The 20,096-nt window shown below is 37.5% G+C and overlaps 1 protein-coding gene across 3 annotated transcripts in view; it reads left to right on the top strand.

Moving 5' to 3' along the window:
- Nucleotides 1-20,096, top strand: part of astn1 (astrotactin 1) — a 343,361-nt gene that overhangs the window by 80,184 nt on the left and 243,081 nt on the right. For 2 of the 3 annotated variants that reach the window (XM_088014716.1, XM_088014717.1), the window contains exons 3-6: nt 2,534-2,784; nt 2,934-3,076; nt 6,272-6,421; nt 16,805-16,954. In XM_088014716.1, the coding sequence (XP_087870842.1) occupies nt 2,534-2,784; nt 2,934-3,076; nt 6,272-6,421; nt 16,805-16,954 (694 nt within the window). Of the gene's footprint in view, nt 1-2,533; nt 2,785-2,933; nt 3,077-6,271; nt 6,422-14,945; nt 15,096-16,804; nt 16,955-20,096 lie in introns of all 3 variants that reach the window. The other variant, XM_088014719.1, reaches the window with a different exon arrangement.

Raw genomic sequence — 20,096 nt, forward strand, 5'->3', positions numbered from 1 at the left:
TTCTGATCAAACTATTCCTTTTTTTTTTTAATCAGGCTTATAATGGTTTGCTTAATTTTTTCTGTTGCTTTCTGAAATCATGTCAATTCATTTCTTTTTGCTAAAAAATACAAAGTCACTGACAGCAATTCGGACATGTATTTATGTAGAAATAGTCACTGAGAGGTAGTTAAACCAAGTTTTACTTTCTGCGTCTTATGTAACTTGCAAGTAAATAAAACAAGCACAAAGAAAATAAGTCAGAGAATTGTGGCTCCTTTTAGTTTTTCTCCAGAGCCGGCGCTGCGTGTAGGATCAGTGGGGGGCTTTTCAGAGAATGTTATGCACAAATTAAGACATTGCAATAGCCCAGCCTAAAAGACAGAAGTTTTAGCATTTAGCCAAAGAGAGAACTCATGTGGTTTGTTTGCTCGATAATTTCTGCATTTCTGCTGTAAGGGATTCATTCCCTTCTTTAAAAATACATCAGTCTCCAGTGGCAAATTGCTGCTGTCTGATTCTCCATACTGTCACCTTGACATTTTCATAACTCTGTTTGACATTTTCCAAATTGCACAATGTATCTCATTTTTATTCATTTAGTTGCCCTGCTGCTAGCATCAAATTAGGCATGCATAAGAGGTAAACTGCACACGCTGAACATGTAATGTTATGCCCTTAAGACATACCTTTAGTCCCACACTTCATGTTTCTACTCCACATCATCATTTAAATAACCTTAAACATGCAAATAATGGCATTAGAAACAGAATAGGTCAACGCATTTGACGAACCGTCTTCCCTATATTCAACAAAGACATTATCAAGCTGACAATTGCTCTCGCATTCTCCTGTGTTTCCAAAGGCGGTGCTTTTGACCTGTCTTGACTTTGATCCATATCCTGCTTCTTGACAGGATTTTTTTGACTCTAGACTCGCCGTTTCAGAGCTCTCTTTTACTCGTCCCTGCCGCTGCCTCACTTCCTCCCCAGTTTCTGTCTGATTCAGTTTCTGTCCTCTCTACTAACCTGTCCTCGGGGCAAGATCATCGCCCTTCATCTGTCCATCTTGTACCATCTCTCAGCCCTCTGTGGGTGTAGATGTCGCCATATCGCCTTTACCCCGTGGAGTGTCTCACAAGTCATTAAGTCAGAGAGAAAAAAATCCAGATGGAAGTGCTCCTGTGACCTGACCCAATCATTTGCCATCAGTCCTCTCTACACTACATACATGGAATGAGCTAATATATACCATCGCAGATGACGTTCACGTTTCCACAGTTGGCAGCACTGTTGCTTTGTAAAAATAAGGCCCAGGATTCAAATTCCAGCCTCTGGTCTTTGAATCCTTTCTGCTTGGAGTTTTGCAGATTCTCCCTGTTCATTTGTGAATTCTCTGGATATGGCAGCTTCCTCCCATGGTCCAAAATCATGATGGCTGGGTTAATTGGTCTTTCTAAATAACCCTTAGGACAAAAACTAAACAAACAAAAAATACATGCACACATATACTTGTCTCTTTGTTGCTATTTGATGGATTACATGTACTCCTCGCTCTCATCCAACGAGCGCTGGAATATGCATACCTGATCCCAATCATCCTGCAAGGACAAGCCATAGACAATATAATAATTAAGTCAAGTCTCCAGTTGACATTATTTTCTGTTATGTCAACTAGTAACTTTGTTTTCCCTTTTGTATTTTGCCTTCTTCATAGAAAGTACATTCTGTCTATCTAGGATACATTTGTGAAAGGGAGCATCAGCTGAGATAAGGAAGCCGACAACTAAACATTCTCCCTCTTCTGTTAACTTTTAACTGTGATTCCTGGATAATTCAGCTTGTAAAACATTTTTATAAGGATTAAAGTCAATTGATTGTAGGATTGTTGAAATAATCATCTTCTGCATCCTGAAAGTCTCTGAGGAATTGTAGTGAAAATTTGTTTTAATAAGTCTTTTTTTTTTTTTTTTTTTTTTTTTTTTCAAAATTACAATTAGTTTCGATCATGTTTTTTTTCTCTTGGTGTTAGATAAAGCAAAAAGCAAATAAAAAGCTTAGTTTGATATTGCACATTGTTAATGCTGCAGTAACATCTCTTTATGAGTCATTTGTTCATGGCTCTACCCCTGGTGTCAAGCTGACAAACACAATCATGATCATGATGATCTTCCGTTTCCCAACCTGTGACACTGCTGCTTTTAAGGCTGCAGGTGCTGGTGTATTATTGATGTCATTGGTCGAGGCAATTTTGGCTGCTGATGCCTTTCACTTGTTCCTGTTTTGGTAAAAATAATTTCAAAAGTTATGTTCTGTAGTGTCTGTGTTCAAAAGTAGAATAATAAGAATCTGAACTATGATCTGGTAAAACATTTTATGCTTTATTCATTAAATTGTAGCTTGAATCCTTTAGTAAACCATGGCTTCAGTTCTCTGAGTTTGACTTTGATCTATTTTTGCCTTGGCTGGATTTTCTGACTATGTTCCCACTGTTTTCATCTCCCCTCCCCTGGTTCTCTGTCCCTGCTCCAAACTCTCCCCTTTCCTCCCATCAGGGTGGGATGATCGCCCTTCTGCTGTCCGTCCTGTGCCTCGTCCTGATCCTGTACACCCGCAGGCGCTGGTGTAAGAGACGCCGCATCCCTCAGCCCCAAAAGAGTGCCAGCGCTGAGGCGGCTAATGAGATACACTACATCCCATCAGTGCTAATGGGAGGCCAAGCACGGGAAAGTCTAAGGAACTCCAGGGGTCAGGGGCCAAACTCTGGTGGCACCCTCAGCATCCGGGAGACACCAATTTTGGACGGGTACATGCCGAGCAGGTTCAAATATGACTAGGAGGGACTTATTTTAGAATCTAAGGCTGATAAGAAAAGCTTCTAGAGACATGTCACTTTGGAAATCTAAAGTTAGGTCAGTATATTGCAGCGGTAACTGAATTCAGTGTCATCTGCAGGTATGAGTACGACATTACAGACCTGCGTCACCATTTGCAACGAGAGTGCATGAACGGCGGGGAGGAATTTGCCAGTCAAGTCACCCGTACCTTGGACTCCCTTCAGGGCTGCAATGACAAGAATAATATGGACCTCACACCGGGTTAGTAGACTGCAGAAACAACCAGAGCAGAAAAGACAGAACAGATGGGATAAGCATGGGAAAAAGTTTTAGTTCTTCTGAAACACCTTGTAACACAAATCAGATGTAAAACAAACATCTTGATGCTCTTCAAAGTGTTTCCCTGTAATTTTCTGAAATATTCAAGCCTTTTTTGTATTAGGAATGTGACGATATTTCGTCTTTTCCAAAAATTTGACTTTTTTTGTACAACTTTATCATAAAAGGTTGGCTGAAAAAAAAAAGCACAATTTTACTCTAGCAGATGGTCAGACACTAAGCCAGCAAATCTGAAACTGAAGACAAAAAAAAAAAGAGAACTATGCTGTATTTTGTTCGCTATGACATGCATGGCTATTTCTAATAAAACTCCCCAAAGTATATTGTCCTGTACTATCAGGACAATAAGATTTTTGTTAAGCCTTTAAAAGTTGTCTTCCACAGTCTTTGTGTTGGCACTGATGGTCCTGATTGCTTTTCTTCTGCAATTTTCACAAGTGATACTTGCACTAACAGACACAAACACACACATTAAATTAGCCCTTGACTGAGTTCCACTTAGCTCTGAAGAGTGCTTTAGTTCTGTTTATTTATCCTGGTTTTATTGTTTAGATTTTTTAGAGCAGCAAAGAATTTATATGGTAAAACAAAGTAGCATTTTCTTCTTTAAAAATAAATAAATAAATATTTTAAGAGTATTTTTTACCCAACTAAGACCCAGGGCTCAGCGATATGACCTCAAAATCATTTCGCTGTATATTTTCTTAATAGTTGGTGTAAATTGTGATATCTAAAATTAGGTTCCTGATCTCTATATTATTGTTTGACCCCATACTGAAGTGATGAACCATGACTCAGACTGTAAACCCATTTTCAGAGAAGCGGGATAAAAACAAGCCTTACAGCTATCCTCCCACATGACACAAGAGTAGAAGTGACTTTTAGCCACTCCAACTCCAAAACAACGCTTATGCGTGTGAAACAGTAGATTAGCCTGGCGACTGTGATCTGAAAGACCAACCGAAAACCAATGGTTTAGGGACAAATCCCCATCCCTGTGACCAATAAACCAACCACAGAGTGTGACTGCCAACAACTAATCAGAGCACAAAATATTCAACTAAGCAGAAAAAACCCCAACAACTAGGCAGAATGAACATGGTTTCTGAGATATCAAATTGACATTTAGTGAACAATGCTTACAATAGAGATCTTTATGCCTTCTATTTTTTTTTTCAAAAAGCTAGGCAATAACTTCTCAACCATAGTCATGCTTCATTTGATGCCTTGACGTCTCTTGTTGTCTGCTTCAGACATGCAGTGTTCAATATTCTCCTTGTAACTTTTAGTCATTTTTGTGAGGCTATTAGCTCAACTGTAGCTTCCCAGAGAAAGCTTGATAGCAACAAACTGACCCAGTTGTTTAAACTCTATTCCTCCTCAATTGAGAACATTTTACCCCCTTCACAAATAAGTCCTTTGTGAAATAATATAGCTTTCCGAACCCCTCAACACATTGTCATTCCTGCTGGGGATTTTAATTTGTTTTGATGGCACTATGATGCTGCCTCCAACTGAAAGTTCAGTTTTCTTCATGAGTGAGTGAGTGAGTCCACTAACATGGCATAATTTTTAGCTCTGAAAATTCCAACCCCATGTGTTTTATGTATTTATTTCTTCTTTTTTTTTTGTAAGGGATACAGTGCAGGCAAGGATTTTTTTGTGTATGCACACAGACAAGAACAGTTCCATTTAACAGAAATAGAGCTGCAGTTTTATATTCTTATTACAGTATTAATGCCCAAAGATTAAAAAAAAGTCTTTCTCATGCAAATGTGTATTTGTTGGATCATTACTAACACAAGAATAAGCAAATTTGATGCCAGAAACATTCACTTTAATTAGGGTAACTAATTAAAGTGAATGTTTAATCAGAATAACTATCTTGCACTTTTAATAAGAATTAATTTGATCAGATTTCTTCTTCAACAAAAATGTTTATTTTGTTTCACAGGTCAACAGTAATTGGTTAAACGTCAGTCGTGCAAACGTGTGCAGTTTCTATCTTCGTCATTTGGCTTTGAGTCGTGAAAACGCCTGTTTTGTTTTCCTCAAAAACAATCCTTTTAAATTGGAAATATTCAGGAGACCTCTTCGCAAGCTGGTGAATCCATTTCAGAGCGTTTATTTTTCCTCCATCAGCCCGACTCCGGTAAGCCGTTCCATGGCAGGTATATGCTGTGAATTGAAATAAGCTTCAAATTTACTGGCTGGACTCATTAAGTGATCAGTTATGGTGAAAGTGCTCACACACACTGTTCCTCTAAGATCCAAATAGTCCAACCCTGCAGCTAATGGAAGCAAAGTAATCCTTTGCATTATGCATTTCAGATGGGTAACGTGTGAAACTGGAGAAACAGACAGTACCAGCCGCTGGCTAAGTGCAGAGTGTTGATAGATATGAAAACTGTAGAGGTCACTGAGAAAATGACATTTGAATTCATATTGAATAAACAAACACATAGACCTATCTGGAAAATGGCCATGACCTTTGGCATTCGAATGGTTATCATTTTATGCCTTCATGAACAAGTAAACAAAAATGATGTGAATATATTTGGTGGTGTTTGTCACCAGCAATTATTCTTCATTATTTTTTTTGTCTAAAGCTTATTGTTACGCAGCTGGAGGCAGTATTTTTATCCGTTTCATTTTTCATCATAAGCACAAAAACATTTGCATCTCCTTTGTTAACATATATAGATCTTGTGTATCATAAATAACTTTTAATGAAGAATTATTGAGTGTGTGAGCAAAGGATTCTCTTAGCTGGAATGAAACAATCAGTTAAACACGCAATTATTGCTATGTAATTCTATAAAATCACCGTCTTAGTGTTTTTGCTGAAGCCTTTGTCAGAATGTTTACAGAAATGTATAATTTCCTCCTCCGAGTCTTACATATGCTTCAACAGTTTTTTTTGATTAGTTTTAATTTCATGCCAGCTTTTCTCACACTTCAATTTAGACTCGTTGACTTTTCACCCAGTGAACAGCCGGATGCTTTTTCCGTAGCATTGCTGATTTTTTTTATTTTTTTCTCTCCCTACAACTGGCATTGAAAAATGTCAAAACCACAATTTTGAAGTGTTTGTAGTTACCTTCCACTTGTTTGCAGTGAATGACAACACCAAGTTGGCCCTGATGAACAAATACAAGGACAACATCATTGCCACGAGCCCATTAGACAGCAATCACCAGCAAAACACCCTGCTACCACACAACACATCTACTAGCCAACGAAAACGTCTCTCCAGCAACACCAGAGGTGAGTCACGGCTGCGTTTTCTGTAAACCAGACCAGAAAAAACTTTACAGACTGATGATGTCAGGTAAAAATCTGAACAAATAGAAGTTCTGTGTGTCGTTTTGAAAGGAGTACGTGTTCTAATAAAGGTTACAGATTCATAAAAAAAAACAACTGTAGTAGTCAAACTAGGGTTGGGAAAAGTTTTACTGAAAACTTAATTGACTTGTTTTCTGACAAATTACACCTCATGTAACTTTCTTTCTAAAACTTCTCTTGTTGGTGCAGTTTATGCAGTCTACAATCTTTCTGATATATTTTAACCTTTCATAAATAAGGAATTGCTGAAAGCAGGTGATTGGTCAAGACTGTAAATCACAAACATAAAAAAATCAGTTAAACTTGTTTGTTCTTTTGTCGAGTGACAGCACATTTTTTGTTTAACTTAAAATGTAAAGTGGTAAATCTTAGTGAAGTCTCCTCATTTTGCTAGAGTTGTCCAGTTCGCATGGGTGCTGTCATGGACTTTTTTGTAATCAGAACAATTTATTTACCATATACATATTGTTACCTTAATATGGACTAAATTACATAAATCAAAACAAGACAACGTAGCTCTGGGGTTTAGTACAGTGGCAAAGACATTAAGCATGTAGTAGAAAATACTGACTCAAAATAAACTTGGGGTAATAATTCTGACCTTCATTGTGATGTTCAAATTTAACTATAGATTTCCAGCTTAACTAGACCAAAATTCAATATAGATTAAAAATGGCAGGCATAAGTTTTTAATCAATTCATTTCAATTTTTTAACACAATAATTTATTTTTCTTTTGCTTTTTGCATTCGTCAGGACATTACTGTCCAACTCTGTCAAACAGATTTTTAAACTGTCACTTTTTTTCAAGAAACAAACAAATGATACATTCATTCAAATGGCTTTCTATGTCCTGTAGTAGAAATTGAACATCGCTTTTTCTATAAAATGTGATACCAGTAGTTGTTTTTATATTATAAAGCCTACAAAATGAGAAAGAGTTCATGCACTTATTGGGTCCTCTTATAATGACTGAAGGCGAGTGATAATAGCCATTAAATATCAGTTTCTAGCCTAAAATGTTCATGTCAAATTCTGAATTCATACTTATTTCTTGAGTTCAGTAATTTCCACATCCCCCCATATTTCACATGTTATTCAAGGTGGGTTATCAAGGATCACAGTTGGTGGTTATATACAATATTTATGCCCAAATGGATTGAAATGTTATAACTTTATAATACTCAAAAGAGTTAATTAGTAATAACCTTGAGATTATTTTGAAAAAAATGTTGAAATTATAGGATATGATGATTTTGATTGTGACAGTCAAGCCATTAAAGTGATGATTGTTCTCAAAACATTGAAGTGCTCAGGAAATCTTGCATGAATGAGGCGTGAATGTGCCATTTACTTTTTTTATTGTAATTTTATTGCCAGTTGTGTTGTACTTGAATTGTTTTCCATCATTATTACTTTGTTGTAACATTCCATCTCACTTCATGCTTTCCAGGCCAATACTTTGTAACCACAGTACAAAGTATTAACACAAACTAAAGACAACGGTTACATTTGAGGGATAAGTGACGACTTCAAGTCATAGATTTTTAGGTAGCTTAACCTTTACTCGTCGTTCTAGTGACTTTCTCGTAGCCCAAATAAATCTAAATCTTATTTATAAGCAAATGAAAAAGGTCGAGGCATCTTTAGATGGAGTTATTGAAACTGCTGTAATTGTAAGGCAGCAGTTTGTTGCACGCTGCTCCATTCTATTTATTTCACTAGCACTGTTGCATCACGACAACAACATGACCATTGGGACTTTTTGGGTTTAGAAACCTTGATTTTTAATTTTAAATTTTTTTTTTTTTTTTTTTTTTTTTCTTTGTAATTTATTTATTTGCGTCCAGTTTTGGCACAGAGCAAAGCCAGATTCAGAAGAGACAATTTTCACATTTCAGGTAATGGTTCTCAATCAATAGTAAATGGTGAGAGCAAAGAGTGAATGCTTGAAAAATACAAAATAGAAAACCACAGTGGGCGCTGCTAGCTCCTCCAAATGGCCTTGTTGAAAAATTAAGCCTGCAATGCCCAGAAATCTTCCAGTGTGGTTGGAATTAACTGTAAACAACACTTGTTTGCTTTGCCAGTCTGTACAACTTGGTACTAAAAAGAGAAACAAATTCTCAGAGACGGGGTTTAAGCTGGCATTTGTGACGTATTGAACAAAGAAACATTAAGGTCCAGGCAATTTCTCAACAAAGTGTTGCCAGCAGATGAGTCTTTTTCTGAACACAACCAAGAAATAAAATATCTTCACATCTTTCTTAAGAAATAAGCCACCCTTAATTCCTTAATATTTCATAACTTTTTGAAAATATGTCTAAGTTGGTGCCTCTTGACAATATTGGATTTATAGACTTTGAATCTCCTTCTTGCTGGTGCCATGCCTTTTTTAATTACTCTCAATCTCCACCTCTGACTAAGAAATGTGTTCCAAGCAAAAGCTGAGGCCCAAGATGTAATGTGCAACAAGTCACTACACTGTATTTATAAAAATGTTAAATTGTAAATCTAATTTTTAAGTGTACAGAAGTTCGCATGAAAATATGGGCTTCTAATCAGTCTGAACAATGCACACGTGCTGGTAGAAAAATCTGGATAATGCTAGCATGAGAAAGCCACAAACTTAACAAGCTAGCTTGCTGGGAGATCGCTTGACTTAAGGTGCTCTGCAAAAATATCCATGTCCCTACAAATGTGTCAAACTGCGTCAACTTAAAAGCAAAAACATGCACTGTAGAGTATTTTATCAACACAAAGTTGTTGATAATGTGAAGTGGAAAATGGACCCTTTTACTCTGATACATCTACAAAAAGGAAAAGAAAACCCAGTTGCCTTCAGAAGTTGGCTTGGATCTGACTGTAAGGTTGCTTTTCTTTAGCTGTGGGTAAATGCATTGCAAGAAAACCCATTAGAGGCTGCAAAGAGCTTGAAGGAGGTTCGATGGAGGTTCGCTTTACAGCAGGACACGACCCTAAGCACACAGCCAGAGATGCAATGTAGGGGGTTCAATCAAAAAGGAATTTTAAAAACTGATGTTTATTGTCTTCCACCCCTCTTAGAAGAACTGAGTTACCTTGAGCTACTTTGTAAGAAAAAAAAAAAAGCAGACAAACATTTAGTCATTGGGTATGTGACGCTTCAAGACTTGCTGCTGTATGTGCAGAAAAAAAGGTTGTTTACAAGGACGCAGAGTCTTTGCATGCCACACTATTCCAACTTGTATTTGAACGGTATTTTGAAAACAATGTATTCTTATCTCGACATTTCAATTATTTGCTGTTCTGTGTTGGTCTACCACATAAAATACCAGTAAAATACATTTAATTGTGTGATTTTTGTGTCCAAGGACATTGGATACTTTTGCAAGAGAATGAAAAAGCTGCCTCACCTTTTCTCAATACACAATTTATTATGCATTTTATCTATATTGATATGGTGACTCCTCAATATTTGTCAGTTAACTGTTGTCTAGAGCACGTTTTCTTTGCATGTCATCAAACATAGCTTATTGTTAAAACATGTATTTGACTTCAATACTTTTACAGTTCAACAGAATATGCTTATTCAGCACGAAATTACCGTATTTTCCGCACTATAAGGCGCACGGGATTATAAGGCGCACCTTCACTGAATGGCCTATTTTAGGACTTTTTTCATATATTAGGCGCACCGCATTATAAGGCGCATAGAATAGACGCGTCATACTCTATTATTACACATCCACATTTATAAAGAACTGGTCCCCGAGTACTTTATATAGTAGGCTGGCCCAGTTGTTGTTTCACTCACGGTGTTGGTGTTGCGATATTATGCCCAACTGCTTTCTGGGTAACACAGACCAACCGACATGCTGCAGAGAGTCTCTGTCTCTCTTCCCCTGCCCCTCCCCCCCTGGCTTTAAATGTATTATCAAACTTTATTAACAAACCAACGTTCTGACAACTATCCCAGCATGCACCGCGCATTTCTTCTTCTACGGGGGAAAAAGAACCGTAGTGGACCAACTACGTAAGCAGCTTACTGCATGTCTGTGTAAACATGAGGTCTTTCATTTCGATCTGAGTTAATTAGCGTAGCATTTGTGCCGGATTTTCACAAAATATCAGCCACGACAATGGACAGGGGAACCAACAAGTTCATGTCATCTTTTTTGGACGACATCAAGGTGTTTGAGCCACGGGATGCCTCTAACATTGTGCGCGTCACAGCTAAAAGCTACCGACAGATGAGGAAAACAGCAGATCCTCACACCCTCAGCATATAGCTGTGGACAAGATCACTGATGCCTATTGTTCTTGCAAGGCTGGGTAAGTCGGCATTCATGGTTTTGATGGTCCACAATGTACATTAGCATGTGTTTAGTACTGTAGCTTGTGTTTGTGAGACGGTCACGCACGTGGTAGCTGCGCTGTGACGTAAAATGGGCATTAGCCAATGAAATGCGGCCCCTGTGGTAAGGTCTGTTGCTAGACCTGTTGTGGCTCAATATTGGTCCATATATAAGGCGCACCGGATTATAAGGCGCACTGTCGGCTTTTGAGGAAATTGAAGGTTTTTAGGTGCGCCTTATAGTACGGAAAATACGGTAGTTACCAATAACTAACTAAGATCATGATTACATGTGGGGGGTTTTTCAGCAACAAATGTGTAAACGCACAGTCAAATCAAATATGTGTAATTAAACTTATGATTACCTTATTCAGCGAAGACGAATCAGAAAAAAAATATTTAGTCATGTTATGAAAAGTTAAGATACATTCTCACCACAATCCACATAATCTTGAAAATGATGTTTTTGCAGCCAACCTTCTACTTTAAAAAAACATCCCAGAGATTCTTTGTATGTTTTTTGTAACGCATTTATTACTGTTTTTTCTTTAGCTGTGTCTGAGAGAGCTTCAAGAAGCCCGTTATCTGTGCTGGTGGCTTTGAACCATTCAGTTGTCTGACAAAAAAGCTCTATCTGCAAATAAAAGAAACATTTGCTTTTGATTCATTCAGTTACATTTAGCAAATTTTCACGTTGTGATAGAAGTATGCACAAATAGAATGCAATGAAGTGGGGAAAAAACAAACTGTTTTCATTAATTATAATTGCTATATCAGCGATACAGTATCGTCTTAGTGTTTGAAAGTTCAAGGTTCTGCCATCTATGGTGCTTGGCATGCACACACTGACGCACACACACACACCCACACACACACACACACACACACACCCTTTCAGAAATTTCAGTGCTTCCAGATGCAAATTAGATGTCTCCAAAGCCAGCTGCACAGAAATGAGGTTGTCTAAGCAGGAAATTAGATCTGCTTCACGCAGTTTTGAGTTTCTGTTGCCGGGGTTTCCGCTCGACAGTTTTCATCTTTCTTATAAAATATGCACACAGATGTATTGTCGTTCTCAGTGGGCATTTTCTGTTTGTGTGATAGGTGTGTTAAGCACTAAAGCTTTTTCGTTTTGTCTTAGATGCTCCGGCGCTCGTCTTTGCTCCATATGTCAACACTTTTAATGGACTCGAGAGTCGCTTCTCAAAATCTCAAGTACCTAAGCTGTCAAATGGGAGAACATGAGTAGGTGATGGAGTAGGCGAGAGAAGTGTGCCCGGGCTGCGAGTCCCTCATTAGTATTTCATAATTATAAATAAATGCAAGGTATGTGAAATATAGAGCTTTCATATGCAGTAATTTAGCTTGATCCGTGTCTTGACACGAAGATGAAAATGGAGTAGCTTATTCTTTTCTTCTGAGTATAATATTTTTGCAACATTAATGTATATATTGTCACTCAAAAACATGAAAATCTAAATTATTTAATGTTTATCCATGTCATCATTTTTATATACATTTAATTAATGCAACGTGTAAAATAAAATATTTTAGATTAAATTCTGTGAATTATAGTATGAGCAGAAATAGACGAGAGTACTTTTAGGTGAAACCACTTTGTTAAAAATAATCATAGTAATAATAAAGATAATTTGTAATTGGAACGTAGTTTTATTAAAGCCACTAGAATAGCAGTTTAAATGTAGTGAACTGTTTTGTTTCTACACCAAACAAGATTTTTTTTTTTTATGTCTGCATGTTATTGTCTTATAGTCAAGACATTTCCACACTTCAGTAATCTCCCCATTTGCCTTGTAGTTATAGTTTTCTCTAAGTTCAATAGATTCATCCTAATGTTTTTGTTTCCTCCATTTAAAAAAAAAAAATGCAGCTTTCATTCTTATTGCAGGGTTTGACAATAATTTGAAAAAATGCAGAGGACGCCGTTTCCTTCCAGCAAAAACAGCATCTGAACTGAAAGTGTGCTATGATGAATGCCTGTTTATTAAATCGGTCGAGAGAAATGCTGCTGAGTGTCACCACAAAAGGCTTTCCTCTTGTGAAGTGAAGCTATGCTAACATCTGTGCTGGTAGATAGTCATGGCTGCCAATAATATTTATGCAGCACATTCATATCTTCAGAGCATATTGTTCTAAAAGCAACAACTTGAAAAGCTGATGAAGCTGCTGTCATAAAAAAGCTGTTCAAAGTTTACCACTCTGACATTACTGCCAACTATTTCCTCCCCCAATTGTTTTGCAGACTTTCTGTTCGTCTAATCAAAAGCTGTGTCTTGGTCAGGATTTTTAAGCTGGTGTCATACAGAAACAGAATTATTTTATTTGCAAATCACTTAAGTCCCACTGAGGCACTAACATGTATGGAGCTTTATTGGATTTCCTTCTTAACATTGTGCAAACCAAAAGCACTTGTAAACAACTTTGGGTACATGCCCTGTAAATATAGCCAATGCTTCAATTAAAACACACTCAGTAACGCATTATTAACATTATCAGTGCAGTGTATACTCCAAATATAAAGCTGCCTAGTTCAATATATGCATAAATATCTTCATGTTGAGTGTCATGCAGCGTTAAGTGACACATGGCTTTTCACCATTCATTGCTGATGAATATATTTAGCTCAATTGCTTGAAAGCTAGTTATCCAAATCTAAGTTTTTAAGTCTTAAGTGCAACATGATAAAGATTGGTGGATGAGGGATGGACAGTACTAGAGTCTCTACATGTTGCTAATCTTCCTTTTAGCTTTTTTTTTTTTTTTACATCCAACATATTTACATATTTACAGTAGTAAACTTTGACAAATATATTCATTCATTTTCATTTTCCAGCAGAATAAGTATTTCATTTTGAGTAGAAAGGAATTATTTTAGCTGAAATTGAGCGCTGGAAATTATGACCATCATTAATCATATAGCATACAATAAAAACAATAATAATAATAATAATTGAAGCATAATGTTGCAAATTTTAATCTATTACTTTGCTTTTACTCAACACAATCTAACTCAAAAAATAGATACGTTCTCTAGATCTCATTTTCGCCCCATTTCAGCCCCAACTTTCTTGATTTAAGCTTTTTTCTTCCGTCTACTCTAAGTCTAAATAAAAACACTGAACATTTACATTAGCAGACAATATTTTAAGCTTCAGTTTAACAATCTTAATTCTCTGTAGCAAGTGGTAGAACTGAAAATGAAATCAAAGTATCTTTGAGATTTAAGTTTTAGGTAAGTGTAGAGCATGACAAGTACTTGTTCTTATTCACATGTAGACAACATAAGACTCATACTCGTATTACTTATAATTGTTTTAAGTTTTTCAATTAAAGCTGAAGTAGGTAACTTTTATTTAAAAAAAGTGTTTTACATATTTGATGTATAACACAAATATGTATTTAACTGTCACCGTTACGACGGTAAAATATGGAGCAGGTGATCTGTGGAAAAAAAAAAAATCAAGCTCGTCTGGCTGCTCCTACTGTCATTTGCAGAAATACACTGATCTGCCAGGAGGAATGGCTCAGCATTGTCATTCATGCTTGTCTATGCAGAAAGGTTATTTATAATTTTTTTAAACCAGTGTGTGTCAATATCTCTGTACACCCCAGTTTCTACAGGTGTTTAACCTTCTCTTTCAAGCTTTTCCTTGTATATCTTTAGGATCCTAATGTCCATAAACAACACATAATTTGGTTATATTATATTTGTCTTTAGTAAAAGTCACAGCTTTATGAAAAAATGATTGATCAGACACCAAAATTACTACTGCAGTGCGAAAACCATCTGCCTTTAATTATGATCCTTTATCTAACTTTTCATGCGATAACCGTAAATGCCATTAAACTGAAATTATTGTTGGCTCGGTTTAAATGACGCAGTATGAAGCTCCACTCCATCACTTTTCTTTCTTTTAACAACTCCCAGAGCTGCACATTATTCCAACACAGAAACACATTTTTTACTTTTGACTGCCATCCCTTCCGTTTCAGTCACTGAAAGGGTATCTTGCGGATCGAGCCCCTACCAGCCGTCTTTTTTTCTTTTTTTCCTTTTCATTGGAGGTGTATTTTTGTTTGAATCCAACAGCGGGTTCAACTTTCTTGAACCCAGACGGGGACTCTGGGACGGAGGCAGACAGCGAGCCTCAGCTGGCCTTTTACACTGACCCAAACCGCAGTCGGCGCCGGAGTCGAGGTATAAGAAATGGTAACGCCAACAGCGCGTGGGGCTCTGGGGGTAAGGAGGACTCATACACCTACAGACAATCTATCCCACTGACGGTATTGCCACCGCCACGACGCATGACAAGTAAACTCTGTACATGTAGCCAGTGGATGGTTCTAAATTGGTGTTTACACATAAATTCGACTCGTACAGGGATTGTGTATACGTACACGGTAATGTGTAGAGTGCTTGTGAGCATGTAAAATTGATCTCACTGCATCTGCATTCAATCTTGTTGATGCAAATCAAACAAGATCATGAGATCAGAGGTTCCCATTGGGGGGGAAAAATGTAATATTTGTTGCATCTTGCAATATGAAGAGCACTCTATTTTGAAATAATATTACGGACAAATATTATTTCTAAGGAGGATCCTGTGCAAACGCTGTCGACGTGAAGTGGTGGAGCACGCTTTATCTGTCAGCATGCCTTGTCCTTGCAGCTTTGATGTACAGTAATAGGTTGTGGAAGGGAGATGGAGGAAGAAAAAAACAAAACAAAACAATCGCCTCAAAATAATAGCTGCTGTCAAAAGGCGTTACAAGCCTTTACAAAGCCTCCAAGCCAATTATCCTCCCGTCATGTGCACAGGTGTCACGTACGCTGTGAAGCCTCCGGAAGTGTAGCCAACATCTTTAATTAGAACAAGGTGGTAGCAATGATGCCCCAACTGCGTTGTTTACATCCAGAGGAAAGACTGATTTGTGAGGCATGATGAAATTATTTCCCGTCATTTCCTGCTCACATATACAATATGAAACATTTTCCGAAAATAGCTAAATTTATATGGAGACTGATTTTCAGTTTTTATTTTTTATTTTTCCTAACATTTTAAAAACTGAAGAATGAACTTTGGGCACAATGCCAGAAGATAAAAGGAAAAAAAAAAAAAAAAGGTTCAGCAAAGTGAGATGATCCCTGCATCCCATTTCCGGATAAGTTACTTGATTACATCAACTGGTTAGGAGCAAAATACAAAAGGTCACCGTTCCATTTGGCCTTTGTAAAGCCTAGCCTCGGGTAGCATCTGAAGGAACAAGCTTTGGCAAAGTAATTTAAAAGTGACAATTTAATCTTGAATTTTTGGCGTTGGTGTAAAAGTAACTGCTTTGGACAAAGTTTGAGTACCTTTATTCAAGGTCATTATGTGGTTTTTGTTGTATGTGTGTGTGCGCGTGTGTGTGTGTGCGTGCGTGTGGATGAATGCATACCTCCTGTGGGTATGCGGTCACGTTTACCACTTTTCTGTGTTGCACTCTGGAGTAAAGGAGATAAGGGAAGCATTTTACTCTGACAAAAAAGGGGAGCACAGGAAACAGGGTTGGTTGCAAAGCAACCTCTAAGCAGTTTTTTTTTTTTTTTTCATATTATTTTGGTGTGTTTCTATTTTCCTCACACATCCCAGCATGGATGTTAAAAACCCTTCAAAGGTAAACCTTAGGTCTATACCACCGAGCCATGCCCAGTCTAAAGCTCCCAAAGGCGTGATGCTGTTTTTTGATCCAAAGGTCCCTTTTATGGGAGCTAAGCCCATTTCTGAGGGGTGGGTAGAGGCCGGTTTGTGAAGTAACTCCTCATGTGAGCAGTGTGTGTATTTGTGTGTGACAGTTTACATTTATGTTTAAAGGTTGCCAGAAAAACACAAGTGACTGCTTCTCATATACGTTTCGTTTGTTGTTCCCATCTCCTTCCTCTCTTTCCATTCCATTTGTTCCCAACAGCAGGTTCCCCACGGAGTCCTATCAATAAGACCACCCTGACTCTCATCAGTGTCATCAGCTGCGTGATCGGCCTGGTTTACTCCTCTCACCTCGCCTGCAGCCTCTCAGTCCGAGTAATCTTACATGTGCCGGAGCACCTCATCGCTGACGGTAAGGCTTTACACCAGTCCAAGATTGTCGATGCAGCCTTTCTTAACAAACTCCCAAGGAAGCTTAAAGCCCTGGGGGGCTGAGCTGGTATTTTTCTGCCGCTCTCCAGGGAGCTCAGCTCTCTATATCTCTCAAACCAAGTGCCAGCGCTTTGTTGGGGAGCTGCTGATTTGCTTTGCTCTCAAAGACAAAGGTAAATGCCAGGTCGACCACTTTTTCTTTTGGTTCCCTATGCTGCGCCGCATGACTGATGTACTCGCAAAGCAAAACAGCGCATTTAGGCAAGAGGGCATTGACCGTCCACAGAGATCTCCTCATCACTGTTTGGTCTTTTACTTTTTTATACAGTCCCTTGGAAAAGACACCAAAAACTTCTTCACCTTTATATACATCATAACCACAACCTCTGCCATCTTTTTCCATCAACAAATGGAAATTTATACAATTTCTTATTTGTTAGATGGCTAATACTCAGTGAGATTGAAAGGAGAGCACCTTTGAACATCAATTTTAAAGTTTCGCAACAGATTCTCAGAGTGATTTACGGCTAATCTTTGACTGGATCTGCACCATAAAACAAATATACTATGATCTCAACCACTGCAGCTGCATGTTTTTGGTGGATGTCTTGGTGGAAGTTGAGCCCCCTCCATCAAGTCTCAAGTCTTGCAGGCTCTAATGGGTTTTCTGCTTGGATTTAGTTCCATCAATCTTACCATGAAATCTGACCAACTTCCTGTCCCTGTCAAAGAGAAGCATCTCCAATGCACAGCACTGCCACCAGCATGTTTCACAGTGCCGTAGGCATGTTGAGGGTGATGTGATGTACATCAGCACACATTGCCTTTTGTGATCATTATATTTTGGTCTCATATGACCAGCACGCTTTCTTGCACATTCTTGCCATATAACCTAAACATCTTGCACTTCTTGTGAACTTTATTCACCATCGGCTTACTTTTTACCACTTAGCTTGAAAATCTGAATTTGTGGAGTGTGTGACGAACAGTTGTTCTGACCACAGATTCCTCAGCCTGCACTGTGAATCTCTGCACCTACTGCAGAGATATGCTGGACACCTTCACTTCTTCTCTGACAAATAATTTCATTGTGAAGCAGATCGATTTGGGTGAACTGTCATGTCTTGGTGTATTTGCAGATAATGGATTGAATTGTCTTTGAGAGTTTCAAAGCTTATATGTTTTCTTTTCACCAATTTCTGCTTTAAACTTCTCAAAACATTTTTTTTCTTCTAACCTCTCCAGTGATTAAATTTAGACACTTTCTGATACTAACATGTTGATTTTAAAAGGCAATCATTTTCATGTAATTGTATTTAGGGGTATGGACTAGTTTGCAGGAAATAGACTAAAAAGCCTGACGATATTGAACAGAAAAGAGGTGATAGTACTTTTGCAAAGTAATCTAGATGTAAACTAAGGGCTTCAGAAAATGAAAAAGTTTCCATTTTCTGGTTCCTGTAAGCCTATTGGCTTTTTTTAGCTGTCACAGGAGTGAGTTGCTGGTCAGGATATATTATAGACTGACTACGCTTGCTCATCTATCATCTGCAGGTTTGATTTGATTCGGTGTACTGCAGCTTTCCTTGTACACTTGCTTGCCAGCGGGTGTTATTAAAATTCTTGGAGGCATCCAAGGAGCGAACTTTGAAAAGGGAGATGAAAGATAGCGATCGTGCCCGTTGAATTACAAAACCGGGATCGATTTAGAATGTTTCTATAAATGTCTCCACAATCTCATCAGACCTGATTTCATGTCACGGTGAATCAGACAAAAATTTGGATTCAACCACTGGGGAAAGAAGCTATTAATGCCAACAGCTGCGCAAGTTTCTGCCTTCAAATCCACTGAAGAAAACCACAGACATGTAGAGTCACTCTTCTCTCTTCATATTTCATTTCAAAGAAAGGTATCAAACCAGACATTTTTTGTGAGCTCACAGAACAGCAACATGTACTTCTTAATACATCCTTTCTTGGGTAAGGCAAGTTCAAAATGAACAACATTGTCAGATATAGAAACCTTTATTAAGTACCTCAACCTTTTGGACTGAGGAGATGCAGTGGACATGGTTAATGGGTTTACCCACCACAAAACGAGAAAATTCAAGTTTTGAGTAGAGAAACACAGAATAGACAGGAAATAAACACAAAATGGTGGGGACTCAACAAAGATTTTTTTTTTTTTAATACAGATGGAAAGGAAACATATCAACGACAGACTTAACCACCAGAGTATTATAGTAGTTTTAAAAATATCATTATTTACATCAAACTTTTTAAAAAGTCATTGTTGCATCAAAATGCTTTTACACGGATGACAATGTATTCTATAGCAGTGACAAACCACATGTGGAGATGTGAGTTTGTTCAACAATGTGGTCTCTGTCTGCTCACCTTAAATAGCTGATTGGAACAGAAATGAATAGATGCTCAGTGGATAAAAAAACGTTTGATAATATATGCTATCAGCACCGTGCAGGATCTCAAAAAAGAACATTGGAAATTCAGCCTCAAGAAAGGTCCTCTCTGGTTTTATTAAGATAATTTGTTTAGGAAAAAAATAAAACAACTAAATTACTCGGTAACATTATAATTTAATTAAGCTTTTTGCTATGAACTCTCATCTGTATTCATTATCAGAAATTATGTTACACCTTTTGTGTTCATGGCAGCTGTCTTTCAGTGTTTCTGTGTAATTTCTAGATTATAAATACTCATTATACTTTTATATTATACTTTTTTTTCAACAGCCCCTAATGCTCCATGGCAGACAAAAGGCTGACAGAGAACAAAGCAACATTTTATTTAGTTTTGTGCCTACTGAAACATATTGTTGCTTTTCTATTGAGCTCAGGTGTTCTTAGTATTTTATGCTACGCAGATTATTTTAGCCTTAAATAATCTGACTGTACACAAGTTAAGATAATTTATGAAATGCTTGAGAAACATTATTTGACTATATTTAAAATTTTTTGGAGGAAAAAATCTGTTAACATCTGACTTCATATGACTGACACAGTATCATACTGTCTAGATTGGTGGCTCCTGACTGAAATCTGGTGAAATGAGTCAGTTAAAAAATAAATTAATCAAAATAGGATTGGATCCATCTCTTCTTT

Source organism: Poecilia mexicana, unplaced genomic scaffold (genome assembly GCF_051168715.1).
Source record: "Poecilia mexicana isolate PSO_F unplaced genomic scaffold, ASM5116871v1 scaffold_17, whole genome shotgun sequence".
In the NCBI taxonomy this organism is placed as follows: Eukaryota; Metazoa; Chordata; class Actinopteri; order Cyprinodontiformes; family Poeciliidae; genus Poecilia; species Poecilia mexicana.